At 50.7% G+C, this 13,821-nt stretch overlaps 3 protein-coding genes across 3 annotated transcripts; 1 reads left to right on the forward strand and 2 right to left on the reverse strand.

Moving 5' to 3' along the window:
- Positions 1-704: 704 nt before the first annotated feature.
- Positions 705-2,827, reverse strand: LAJ45_08145 (uncharacterized protein; the record flags this gene model as incomplete). Its single annotated transcript, XM_046117698.1, has 7 exons — positions 705-772; positions 843-1,968; positions 2,024-2,075; positions 2,136-2,251; positions 2,313-2,573; positions 2,634-2,690; positions 2,771-2,827. The coding sequence occupies 7 exons, from the start codon at positions 2,825-2,827 to the stop codon at positions 705-707; spliced, it is 1,737 nt and encodes a 578-aa protein (XP_045968985.1).
- A 1,282-nt stretch (positions 2,828-4,109) lies between these two features.
- LAJ45_08146 (uncharacterized protein) lies at positions 4,110-6,029 on the forward strand (the record flags this gene model as incomplete). Its single annotated transcript, XM_046117699.1, has 3 exons — positions 4,110-4,152; positions 4,211-5,791; positions 5,845-6,029. 3 exons carry the CDS (start codon positions 4,110-4,112, stop codon positions 6,027-6,029), a joined length of 1,809 nt encoding a protein of 602 aa, XP_045968986.1.
- A 1,707-nt stretch (positions 6,030-7,736) lies between these two features.
- On the reverse strand, positions 7,737-12,872 carry LAJ45_08147 (uncharacterized protein; the record flags this gene model as incomplete). The annotated part of the gene is made up of 13 exons (XM_046117700.1): positions 7,737-8,458; positions 8,581-8,981; positions 9,030-9,123; positions 9,183-9,375; positions 9,429-9,743; positions 9,793-9,863; positions 9,923-9,961; positions 10,017-11,072; positions 11,158-11,510; positions 11,581-11,927; positions 11,998-12,259; positions 12,325-12,754; positions 12,818-12,872. 13 exons carry the CDS (start codon positions 12,870-12,872, stop codon positions 7,737-7,739), a joined length of 4,338 nt encoding a protein of 1,445 aa, XP_045968987.1.
- Between the last annotated feature and the right edge of the window lie 949 nt (positions 12,873-13,821).

Here is a 13,821-nt window from a genome sequence, read left to right on the forward strand (position 1 = left end):
GGATATGCTATTATCGAGAATGCTATTATCGGGACTCCACTGTGGTTGGTACTCTGCCTACATGAGCTGCCCAACCCAACCCGTCGTGATCATTGACCCCTCCTCCTCCCCCGCGGTAACTATCAGTACCAGTACATGTAGGTATCACATCACATCACATCACATCACATCACCCACACACCTCCCAGCCCCATAAAAGCCAAATTGCAAAGCCAGAGACACACATTGTAGATTAAACATTCTCTCTTCCATTTTTCTCTCCCTATCCCTATCCCTATCCCTATCCCACCCCTACTAACCAGTCCCAGTCCCACCCCATGTTACTATACTCTCCACAGACAGCGCAGCCCTTAAGATAGGTAATATCTCTGAGCTTAATCCGACCCAACCCCAATCCCCATGCAGCAGCAATACAACGATACAAAAATAAGCTAAAATAAAAAAACACCTACAATATACTCCCTCGAAGGTGAAGGGGAGGGAGGGAGGGAGGTATTTCTGAAAGAGAAACAGACACGCGCACAGAAGAAGAGAAAAGCAATAAATAAAGTTAAAAAAACAAAAACAATAATAATGATAAAGGAAAATCCCGTGTAATGCCCCGGATTACCCCTAACTTGGCTATCCCCTTAAAAAGACATAAAACGAAAAAAACAAGAAGAAGAAAAAGGTCTCAGCCAGCTCGTTGGTTTTGTGGGGGTTAATTAAACAATCTCCGTATAATTAGCCGGGAACTGTCCCTTCCGGCCATTAAGCTCACCCTCCCACCAATCTACAATCATCTATTAGCCACAACCCCAAAACCACACAACAGAAAAAAACACAGATTCCGAAAAACTCACCATCAACACTCTCCGTCTTCCTAACCACCAAGATCCTCTCCCCCTCCCTAAAACTCAAATCCCCACTATCCTGCCCATCAAAATCATACAACGCCCTCGCCCACGTCTGCCCCAACCCAATCTTCTTCTTCTTCGGCGGCGGTGGCGGCGGCTTCTTCTTACTCGCAATACTACTCAAATCACTCGCAGCACTCCGATAGCTCGACACGCTCGCCATACTCGCGCCCGTCGGGTGCCTCGACACCGGCGGCCGCGGCGCCCCGCCGCCGCCGCCACCGCCATTCCCAACCACCTTCTCCACCCTTGCCAAACTGTTCTGGCCCGCGCGGATCGTGGCCAGCCGCTCCTGCACGCTCCCGCCGCCCTGGAACTCGCCCCCGGTCGAGTCGCTCTTGCGCCGCGGCATCTCCGCGGGGATCTTGGGTGAGAGGTAGTTGTTTTGCGGCGGGTCGGCTGCGTGCCGTTGTGCCACTGCCGCAAGGGGCGTGTTACCGCCGTAGGACCGGCTCCTGACGACGCCCTTGTAGCCGCCGGAGCTGCCCTGCGGGTTTGCTGTCCCGGGCCGTGGGCCCGGTAGTGGCGGGGGTGGGGACTCGTCGCGTGAGTGCGCGGAGAGGTTGGAGTTGGAGGGGCGGGAGCGGATGCTAGGTCTGCTACTCACCGGCGGGGGCGGGGGTGGTGCTTCCTCCTTGGTGAACTTTGATTGGAAGCGGTTCATGATTGGTGATTTCTCCTGGTAGCTTGGGGCGCCGCCGGGCGGGTGTGACGGGGGTGGGGGCGGGGGAGCTTTGTTTGAGCGGCCCAGGCGAGGGATGATGCTCTTTTCTTGGACGATGACGTTCATGGGCATGGTGATGGCTTTGCCGCGGGCGATAAAGGTGATCTCGGATTCAAGGTGCTGCTGGATGGGTAGGAATTGGGACTCCCATTCTGAGATTACGACGGCGCCTTCGGGGTCAGTGTAGCCGTAGTCGTTGGCGTACTCGTAGATTGCGCTGTAGGTGTTCTGGAGCAGGGTATACTGGGACATCACGATGAACTCGACGATGCATGGGACAAATTCGAGAATCTTGGCAAGTAGTGGGGGCACAAAGGATTTGATGTGCTCGTCGGCATTGTCGTAGGCCTGTGATTATATGTTAGCCTGTAGCTAGATAACTGGCTGTGGTAGTTTTGCGTACGTTCTTGGACCGCTCGGCATCCATCTCTGCCTTCGATAGGACCGAATATTCCCTATAAAGGTATTAGCAATGTGCTCCCGTCCCACCAAGCGCGCGACAGTGGTTCTCTCACCTGTCCGACTTGTTCTTCTTTGCGCGCGAGTTTTCAACTTGCTTATTAAAGCGCTCATAGTCCAGCTTTTTGTTTTCTCTCTTCTCAATTGCCTTCTTGACCGGTTTCAGCGCCGCCTATGTACGAACACGCCTGTCAGCTAGCAATTCCCAACCCCGAGTAACACTAGCAACGTACCTTGGCCTCTCCCAATCTCTCAACAAGCAACCGATCCACCTTCTCAATCTCGTCCAGCATGTCCGCTTTGAGATCATTCTGTGCGGCATGCAGCGTCGCAACACGTCTCAGCGTGTCTGTCGGCGTTTCAAGAACCTCGATCTTCGAGTCCCCGGGCATGGGGATCGTCTTGTAGACATCGTGGAAAGAGTCTGTGAGGTTAACTTGAGTGACGAGGATTGACGACCAGGCATCACGCCAGGCTTTTGTGTGCTCTAGGAGCTGTGGGGGATGTTAGCTGTGCTGTAATGCGGGGCCCGCGGAAGGGGGGTGAGGGGGCACTTTTGACAGGAGAGTCTCGGCGTCGTGGACTTCCTTGATGATCATTGCTACGCTGGCCTGGGGAGATTCGTCAGTTACTGCTAATTCACATCTTGGGGGGATCAGCTCTGTGGAGGTAATGATGGTGATGGCCATACATCGTCGGCGGACCTCTTGCCCATACGCCCAATCTGGCGGTGAATTGTCGTCGTCATTATGGCTGTTTCTTCTGCTGTTGATTCTTCCGAGGATTGTTCATATGCGTTTGTCTGTAGATGCGTCTAATTGTTTCTGTTTCTGGTGATAATATATGGTTTGTGGTTGTAGAAGTAGTGGTGGTGGTGGTGGTAGTAGTAGCTACTGTCTACATATACATAGCGAGTGAGGAGTGTGGTTTGTGGTGGTGGTGGAGATGTGTGGTGTGTGTGGTGTGTGTGTGGGGGGGGGGGGGGGGGAGCCGGGGGGGTGGGAATGATGGGTAGAAGAAGTCTAAAAAAACCACCCTGGTCAAGTCTGCATATGTGCCTGCTGCAAGCAAAGGAAAAAATGGTCTCAGCCTCGTAGTCGTGCTTCAGAAAAAACGTCTGGGCCGATGCGCCATTTCGTCTTGGGGGGTGTGGTAAGGGCACCGGTAGAGAGCTGCCGTGGGAAATTTTGGGATGTCTCTTACCGGGGTTTATTATTTGGGGTTTTATTACCTACATACCTACATTTTCTGGGACGCACTTTGTTTTAGGCTACATGCTCTCTGCGAGTCTTCGCTGCTCTGCTCCAAGGGGATAGGGGAAGTTTAATTGGGGACCCGGAGGTCTATGAGCAGAGGAGCACAGGTCGAGTAGAACAGATGGAGTAGGTAGGTACATGTACTCTACTCGGGACATGATGGTACATTGCAGCAGAATAGAGTACTCTAGATCTAGATACAGGCATGTCCAAGGAGATGTCTAATTGAGCCTCAGACTGCGATGGTTCGGCAGCATGCCATGACTCTGCTCTACATACATACATGGGACAAGGGCTTGGGCAGATGCAGCAGCTCCCTCGAGATATGGCCGTGGGAGAGAGAGGGGCAGGCACCTCCTTCTCTGACATGTATGAACACATTCCTCTCCGCCCTATCTCTTTATATCTCTCTCTTTCTTCCTCTCTGGGGGCTTCCTGTTGCAGCATCGTGGCTTCAAGAGCTCTCCCCAGGGTGTCTTTCCCGCCATGCGCACTAACCCGCCGCGGCCTAGTGCCGAGGAATGCGGTGTTGCTTGATGCATGACTCAGCTGCAAAACTCTTGGCGAGGACACCTCTGCGTCATTTGTGGGTTGAAGGGAAGCCTGAAGACTGACAGGGACTCGCTCATCTCTTTATCGATATACAGGAAGCCCCACCATCACGGAGTTTTGATCTGAAGAACAACATCTCTGGGGACTGCAGTTTGCAGAGACTTCACTACGACTGCAAAACAGCCATCTCTTTATACTAACAAACCCATACGCAAACCCACAATGGTCAAAGAAGAAGAGGATCTCCTCAAGCGTCCAGTGTACGGTTTGTACTCACTAGCTACCCCCCCCCCCCAAGCATCTACACATCTAACAATCCACAGTCTACGACATCCCTCCAGAGCTCCTCGAAACCCTCACGCTACGGACCGACCAGCCGGCCACGCCTGAGGAAACCCAGCCCACCACAACCACCACCCCAGCGCCGCAAGATGCCGACACCGCCTCCTCAACCTCCTGCGCCCTCTGCAAGATCACCAACAAGACCGTCGCCGAGCAGCGCGCCCACGCCCGCTCCGACATCCACAACTTCAACCTAAAGCGCAAAGTCCGCGGCCAACCGCCTGTCACCGAAGCCGAGTTCGACGACCTCCTCGAGGGCCTCAACGAGAGCATCTCCGGCTCCGACAGCAGCTCCGACGACGACGGCGAAAGCGGCCCCACCGACCAGCTCTCCGCGCTCCTAAAGCGCAACGCCGTCCTCGCCAACCCGGACGACGAGCCCACCACCACCGCCGTCGCCGCCGGCTGGAAACAGGGCGCCGGCAAAGCCCCCATAATATGGTTCAACTCGCCGCTCCTCCCCGCAGAGACATCACTCGGCGTGTACCGCGCGCTCTTCACCAAGCCCGAGCAGTCAGACGCATCCTGGCTCGACGCCCTGCGCACGAAGCAGCTCTCCGCGCAGCCCAAGGGCAAAGAACCACACATCTTCATGTGCATGATCGGCGGCGGCCACTTCGCCGCCATGGTCGTCTCCCTCGCTCCCAAAGTCGCCAAGACCGGCGGCGAGCGGTCCGCCGCCATCCTCGCGCACAAGACCTTCCACCGCTACACCACGCGGCGCAAGCAAGGTGGTGCACAATCCGCGAGCGACGCCGCCAAGGGCGCTGCGCACTCTGCCGGTAGCTCGTTGCGGCGATACAATGAGGTTGCGCTGACGGCGGAGATCCACGAGCTGCTGGCGGGGTGGAAGGAGTGGCTGGATAGTGCGGACTTGCTGTTTGTGCGTGCGGTGGGCAACTCGAATCGGCGTACGCTGTTTGGGGAGGGCGCGCCGCTGAGGAGTAATGATCCACGGATCCGCGGCTTCCCGTTCAGTACCCGCCGCGCGACGCAGTCGGAGCTGATGCGCTGCTTTGTCGAGCTCACACGGATGAAGACCTCCACGCTGACCACCACATCCCTCTCCGCCCTCACCACCTCCACCACCAGCACCACCACCCCCGCACCCACCAAGCCAAAACCCACCCGCCTCACCCCCGCCGAAGAAACCGCCCACCTCCACAGCACCCAACTCAGCGCCCTCATCCGGCGCTCCAAAGTCCCCGCACTCCTCACCTACCTCACCACGCACTCCCTCTCACCAAACTACACCTTTACGCCCCCCAACCACCACTCCCCCACGCTCCTGCACCTCGCCGCGTCCTCCTCCTCCCCCGCCATCGTCACAGCCCTGCTCACAAAAGCGCGCGCAGACCCAACGCTCACAACCCCCGCGCAGCCGCGCCCCGCCTTCGAGCTCTCCGGCGACCGGCCCACGCGCGACGCCTTCCGCGTCGCACGGCACGACCTCGGCGAGGCCGCCTGGGACTGGGAGGCTGCCGGCGTGCCCGCTGCGCTATCGAAGGCTGAGGCTGAAGAGCGGGGGCAGCGCGAGCGGGAGGGCGGTGAGGCGGAGGAGCGTAGGCGGCGGGAGAGGGAGGTTGCGAGGCTGGCGGAGGAGGCGGAAAGGAAGGCCGCGGAGAGTCGGAGGTTGCCGGGGAGGGGGGGAGGAATTTGGGGTCGACGGTGCAGATGGGGATGGGGAGGAGGGAGGAGCAGGAGGCGGGGCTGACGAAGGAGGCGAGGGTGAGGTTGGAGAGGGAGAGGAGGGCGAGGGCCGCCGAGGAGCGGATTAGGAGGTTGGCGGGATCGGGGTAGGGGGTGGAGTGGGGTTTGGGTGGCTTTTCTCGTTTTTTCTTCTTCCGTCTTCCTTTTTTTCCCCCCTTGGTTGAGCTTTTTATGTAGCTAGAATAGATCGAGTGATAATTTGTGATTGGATCACTTATTGGCATGATACTTGTGAGTTATAGACTTCTCGCCATTCAGGGCCTTATTATGAATATCATATCAAATTAACACCTGCCTTTAACCCTCCTAGCTACATCTATCCTTCCAGCAGACCCCGTGCAGCCAGGCGAACACCAACACTGGACCAAGCGTAACCCGCCGAGTCCCGACACTCATCCGGCCACACCAACCCGGGTACATAAACCCCACTAGTGTGCGGCATGAGTTAACTACAATCGAGTACAAAAATCGAGTATTTGATTTGATTAGACTCGATTAGGGGTGACATTTCGAATCATAATCACGATTAGTCTTTTGCAATAAATCGATTAAATCATATAAGTCCAAAGAGACAGTCAAACTATGAAATATGACCGGCAAATAATCATTTCCCCTCTCATAAACCTGACGAAGGTCAATTTTGGTAAGAAATTCTGTCTTGAAGGCCGAAGATATAATACTGTAATCAATCAGAATAATCGAATAGGTATGAGTTTATACCATCAATCAATCATGAGTATGATTTGATGGGTCTGGGAGGGTGAGTTGACTCGATTAGAGGCGAAAAACCTGATCGATTGTAATCATGCCTCACACTAAACCCCACAAATGAGCCAAAAAACACCAAGTAAATGCTAAAGAAACTCCGCCCCGCCTACCGCGGCAGAGCGAGTGATCCCTCATGATCCCAGCTAACACTCCCAGAGTTTTTCTATGTAGAGCACAGTAATAGTCTAGAATCCATATCCGTCCGTTCAAGCCTTATTAACCCCCTATCTATGCGAAGTTGGGTCTGGTTGTGGTGTGGGCGCATAGCTTGGGGGTATTGTTCCTGGCCTTAGGCATGCCGACCGCGCCTTGCCTTCCGTATCTCATAAGTAACGCCCAGAGTATATATAACCCAGTCCACAAGAATCCTCGCTTCCAGCAGCGCAGCTATCTACCCCGAGAATCCCATGTACCCGCTTTAGCCAGCGCGATCCGGGAAGCGTGCGTCACAGATTCTCACTCGACACGCCAGTGCGGCGGGCTGTACCTTTTCCCGCAGATCCGGCATACAGCAACGCCGGGACAACATCAAAGAAAGAAAGCTCCCCGGTTTCTATAATAACGAATCAGCCATCGCGCCACCCCGTTGGCAGACCCAGAACTGGTGGGTAGGAGCGGCGATCATAGGCCATCACTCGGTGATAAGCTACCTAACTTCCGGTCCTTCCCCCCCTTTCTAGCCACCGCTTGGGGTTTTAAAGGTTGCAAGACTCGCATCTAAGAATGGTGTCTCTATTGATACTGGTTGAAGATACCTAAATAAAAGAAAAATGTTTACAAGAAAGAAAAAAACAAAAACCCGCCCAACCCTACCCACCACCCCAACCCCAACCCCCCGACCTTGTACGCCCCAAAACGCTAACCATGTATAACAGCTAGTAAACTTTTGTAAAATTGAAAAAAAGGAAAAAAAGGAGAACAGATTTTTTAAGCACAAATACAGCACTTTAACCATGTAGTTGAGCTTTAACAAACAAAAAAAGAAAGAGAAAGAAAAAAAACGGAGGGGACACTACCAGCTAGCTACAGCTAGCGATAAGCGGTATATGAGGCACGCCCTCCCCTCGATCCGCCGCCCCCTCTAGTAGATGGCCCGTGATGTGGGTTATTCTTGTGCCACACATTATTATTATTATTACCCCTAGGGTGTACTGGTTCAAAGCCTCTGTGCGAATTCATTGGCCCTCTTAGAGACGGCCATTCTTCCGGAGCTCTGCGCTCTTGCGTTGGGTATTCTCTGTTTTCCCAATGGCCGTATGTTCCTCTCTGCATCCCACTTTCCCTTTCTACGAAATGCGAATTTCGTTCGTCCTCTACCCATGTCTCTCTGACCTGACGGCGACCAGAGCCATAAGCCGCGCCGCGAGTTGCCGCCGCAGGACCCCCGCGGTTGGGATACCCGTTGCCTCCGTTGTAATCAACGTCGTCGTAATTGCCTTGATGATGATTAATGATATCGTCCTGATAGTTGCCCTGGCCATGGGGAAAGTTGTTAGGGTAGTTTGGAGGATGGGTGTTTCGAGGACGGACAACTAGGCGGTTATCCAGTGAAGGATTTTCTCGCTGGTAATCGTCCCGTATGTAGTCATCCTGGTAGCTGTCCTGTGGGTAGCCTTCCTGTTGGTAGTTTTCTCGAGGGCGGTTCTGAGAGGGTGGCGGACGGTGTTGAGGGTTGGTAGAGGTCGGCTCTGCGGGGGTGGAGGGCGGTTCTGTGGGGGCGGAGGACGGCTCTGCGGGGGTGGAGCCCGGTTCTGGAAAGAATGGTTATCCTGAGGATAATCGTAGTTGCCCTGGGGGTAGTCCTCCCCTGGTCGACCTTCTTGATAGATTTTCTGGGGATATTCGTTCTGGGCCCGAGGGTTATTATTATTACCCTTAGGATACGCAAAAGGCATAGCCCTGCTAGGAATTTCTGGGAAATTATCCTCTGTTTTTACTGTTTGTGCCCGATTTGTTGGTAGCGCAGCCGCCCATTCATCATCAACATCGACAAGCCTAGGTGGAGCGGCTTGCGGCCTATCGACACTCGCAGTATGTATAGGAGGCCTTTCTGTTGTGCGGTTTTCAATAGCGGCAACAGGAGGAGTAGGGGGCCGTTGGTTAGGAGCAGTGACTAGATTGCTAGAACGACCCGGCGGTGGTGGCCGTGGCTTCTCTGATTCTTTGCCACATTTTGTACAAATGCACTCTTTCGAACAAATATTACCGCACTGATGGTTACATGAAAGAATCTTTGCACATGGGAAACTACACCGTACGTTATCGTGCGAAAACCTAATCTTTGGTTAGTACGGCTTGGATTTGCTGAAGTCCTATACTCACGGATGGCATCTCAAGATGCAGGCGTGATTACACGGCAATATTTCCTTGCACCATTTACGACAGCCTCCGTTGATGTCGACCCAGTCCTTAGGATCTAAATTCCCGTAAATTGTTAGACTAATGATAAACAATTGCACTAAGGATAAGTCATACCTTCTATCGCTATCCTGACTTTATGTTTCTGACACGTCAAGGGAAGGGAAATTCCAAGTCTTGATGGCGCTGCATTGAGAATATTTCCGACTTCCCACCACAATTTACTGGCCTGTGTGATTATTGAAGCATTTCCAAATATGTAGAGACCTCTCTTAGCACGTGATAGGGCGACGCAAACACGATTTTCAACCTAAACAGTGTCAGCCATTCGTACAACTGACTAGAGAAGGGGATTAATAATACATCTAAAAATCCAATTTGGTCATAATCATTACTCCTCACCAAGCTCAGAAGAATTACTGTATTCTCCTCTCCCTGGTAACTATCTACGGTTCTGACCTTGATATTCGCCCCGGCAAGATTTTTATTTTCCCTCAACGTTTTGAGAATCATAGATCTCTGCCCGGCGTAAAATGTGAGGATAGTTATCTCATCGGGGCTTAATTCGTTCAACGCAAGGTATTCTGCGAAACAAACTATCATTACGGCCTCATTCTCGTTCACGCGTGAATGGACCTCATCAACACTTTCTGCGTAGAAATGTGTATACCAATAGACCTGGATACAAAATAAGTACAGGGACGTCTTTTAGAAGATAGATCCTTACATTCACATCGCCCATTCCCTGGACTGATTCTCGGCCTAGAACACTCTTATCATCCACGAGTGTATCCTCATCTATATATCGGCCAGTTAGTAAATTTAAGAAACAGGTTGATATGGAGTGTTTTTCGTACAAATTGGTTTCAGGATTTCACGAATCTCCGGCCTCATGCCTTTCCGAATTAATTAGCACCCCTCTTTATTATCTCTGGCTGTAAGGAAACCCACGTCTCTGTGTTCTTAATGTCACGTATGGTACTTCGTTCGTTACCAAACGTTCAAACATTGAGATATCTAAATAGTAGGGATCATCGGAGAGGTTCATATCAGAGCAATGGCCCCTAAGCTGTTTGTGATCTCCCACTAGGATCAGGTGCTCAACGCTCGGCATGCATGCGACCACCACGGGTCCTTCCAAGGCCTCTGCTGCTTCTTCAATCAACACGATTTTCGGGCCTATAGCTGCAATGATACTTCTATATTTAGCCAATCCAGTTGTTGTCATTCCAATGAGTTTAGCCTTAGAAACTATGTGAGCGTCAGTTTCCAACCTTGATATCTTCAACATTTGACAATAGCGCTGGTAATCCTTGTTGAGATTTATGACTTCATTCCAAATCTTATTTATGAACTCCGTCCTGAGGTGATGGTATAGGGCTGCTCTCATATAGCCTTCAAGATCCCAAACATTTTGTACACGTCTGGCTTGCTGAATTTCTGCCATTGTAACACCGGCTGGGTTTTCGACGGTGTATTGACGACCCATCGCAAACCAATCCCCCTTGAGCCTATCATCTATTTTATCGCCATTTGCGCTAGGCCCCGAAAGAAGGAAATCTTCTTCAAGTTCCTTCCTTTTCTCCTCTTCGATATCGCCTTCCTCATCTCCATTGCAGATAACTTCCTGAACCTGAATTTCTTTAAGGTACTCACCAAGCCATTGGCCAATGATACCCCCCTTTTCATTGGTTTCTTCAGGTACTATCCAACCTGCCGAACGCTCATTGAAGCTTTTGGCTTGAGCTGGAGTGATGAGGCGATTGTCGTATAAGTCATCTACCGTCAGAACCTCCTGTTTGAGAGATTCGAAAAGCTTCATCATCTTGTCCCGAATTCTCTTTAAATTCGCTGTTGCATGGCCATGTTGGGAGCCCTGTATTTTGACATTTGATTTCTTTCTCAATTCAAATATCGTATGATCTTTGATTTTGTCTTTGTCCTGTGTGCGACCTCCCATACGCACGACTTCGTCTTCAAATTCAAGGATGTGATTTAGAAGTTGATCTATATTAGAATTAATTAGAAGCTAAACTGAGCCGTAGTAAGGAGGAAGCTCCCGCGGGGGGGGGGGGGGGGGTCTAAGGATTACCTAGAGCGTGATTTGTTTGACATGCCACAATGATAGGCGGGTCCACTGCGTCCATATTGTGCAGCAAAAGCTTTAACGCCCGGACACTAACGTATGTTTTCCCTGTACCTGGGGGTCCTTGGACAATCGAAACACGCCTGGTTAAAATTGAATGTAAAGCCCTCATCTGTGTGCTGTCCATGGCGGTCAAGGGATCTTGAGGCCACGCCTTGATGATATCAACATCTTCCAAAGGTTCCTTATCCGGTATATCTGGAAATATCGGGGCGAGATTGAGAAATGGTTTTTGCGTGACATAACGCGGCGGTGGAATGTTTTTGTTAAGGAAGCATATATGTTCGTGTAAGGGAAAACTGCCAAGAATCGATATCAGTAATAGTAATAGGAATAGTGACTTTAGAGCAAAGATAGTAGTAAAATTACTTATGCTCTGTCATCCTCTGCAGCGCCCTGAGAGTCCACTTATATGCTTCATAATATCCATTGCGTGATTCCACCATGAGAAAGACTTTTTCTGTATCAATCTCAAGTTCGGTTTCGTTGAAAAGTAGATCAACTTCAGGGGGGTTCATTTCAAGCCCGCACAAAGGTCTGGCTGCAACAGTAGCCACTTTGACTGTTTGGAAGTTATCGGGCGAGAGGCATACGAGTGTACCAGGAAGCAGTCGCTTTGAGTGCGCCCAAGGAATATTTTTTCCTGAACGATTGGTAGAAAATGATACCTTAGTGGCAATTCCCATTTTTGAGAATGTTAGGCCAAGTACACGAACCTAGAAATAACACACAGGCTTTAGCATTGAGTGTAAAATGAAGCTACACCCGTAAAACAGATGAACTCACATCCTCGTAAATGGAGACATCATGTGTATCCCCGGTATTTGGATCACTCTTCATAAGTAAAACGGCATCTCTAAGGCATGCAAACGCATCCTCCCTCAGAAGTTCGTAGTGTGTTTCAAGGTAATCATCGACACTGTCAAAAGCGCCGTCAATGCAATTTGTTGGAAGATCTACGACTTCGCTCAGCAATTCCTCGGTTGTCGGTACGTCCGGGCGTTTACGCCATGCTGCTTCGAAGTGGTCTGTACTTTCTCTCTCGAAACTATAGGCAGAAAATTTAGAGTTAAGTCAGATGAGTCTCAAGTGATGTATCGAGATAGTTATTACCGGGCCACTTTTTCGTTCCTCTGTACTCCCGGATTAGTTATTTCTCCCCCTCCCCCCCTCCCTCCTCTATGTATCCTCTCAGAGATATCCGTGTGTAACTCTTCTTGGGTAATGGAAGATTCCCTATCTCTTAAGATTTTTTCCCTGCTCGGCGCGACTATCCCGGCAATCTGAAGCGGTGGAAGATCATGATTTTCTTGTCTCCTTTTTCCCCTCTTAAGAATCTTGCCCTTACCCGTAGAGGGAGAATCTGGTCCCCAATTGTCTCCATCGTAGATTTTTAGTGATAATTCTTCACTACTATTCTCGGAATCCCGGACATCCTGTTGAGTACTACTTTCACCAAGCTTGTCTTTTATATCCCCAACCTCCTCAGGAGCCCCAATAGAAGCTTGGTTGGCGGTTTCTTCTGGGCCATCTTCGTTTGGAACTGCAGATTTGCCCTTTGTAAGCTTGGATTCGCGGTTTTTTTTTCGTTGGTCTTTCCGGCTACCTCCATTTGCGCCATTCCTGCTGCTGCTGCTGCTAGTACTGGTGATGGTAGGCATATTGAGTACAGTATGTATTGGTGAGTCAAGATGAGAGGAAAGAGTAAGGAGGAGAGGTTAAAGAAACGATTGTTTGTGCAGTCGGGAGGTAGGGTGCAGTAGATATGTCAAATCATGAATAAAGTAAGGATGTGATAGAATAACTTGGTGGATCATTAAGGCTTCCAGGCATCCAGCAAAAATAAGATGTATGTACATGTAGTCGTTCATAATTTCGAGGGTAAGTGGGGTGTCTTGGCATTTTTTCAGGCCTCCAGTGCAATAACCAAGGCATGTAGTAGGCCTAATTGCATATTCACAAGGTTCATTACATACCCTTTGAATTCACCAAAACCGACTCTCCAGAATACGTCGGATGAAGATGCATATGGAGTAGATCTATAAAAGTTCAGAATGCGGCTCGTAGAATCTCGGCAATTGCCGTGGTAGTGGCCCTTCATCACGCATTAGCTGCAGCTTCTTTCATAACTGTGATATTCTAGGTAAGAGGGAATGTAGTCTACAGGTAGAGTTGATATAGCTACATGTTGTACTCGATTCCTTTTAGGATACATGTACTTAGGCTATTTATTGGACTCCGTACAAGCTGTACCAATCTGGAGTAGAAGGTCACTTCCCTGCAAGGGTATCAATTGTCACTGTTTTTATGCCCATAAGTTGAGTCAGTTGTCCCTACTAGAAGAGTGGGCCCGGCTAGGACTTCCCCTGCCTAGATACGCAAAGGTATGTTTTGGTAGTGCTTATCGAATGAACATGCATGTGGGGGTAAATGTACTGAGCTAGAGTACCGCATACAGATTCTTGGCAGAATGTATCAATTAGGGCAAGGGATTTGGATCGCGTTAACTTAGGGAATACGGTCGAATACCTACAGATAACCACACCGTGAATGCGAATGGGCATGTAGATTATCACATTGTTTTTTCACTAAATACTCACTGGGAGCCCT

Source organism: Morchella importuna (assembly GCF_003444635.1).
Source record: "Morchella importuna strain M04M26 chromosome Unknown Morimp01GS028, whole genome shotgun sequence".
Taxonomy (NCBI): domain Eukaryota; kingdom Fungi; phylum Ascomycota; class Pezizomycetes; order Pezizales; family Morchellaceae; genus Morchella; species Morchella importuna.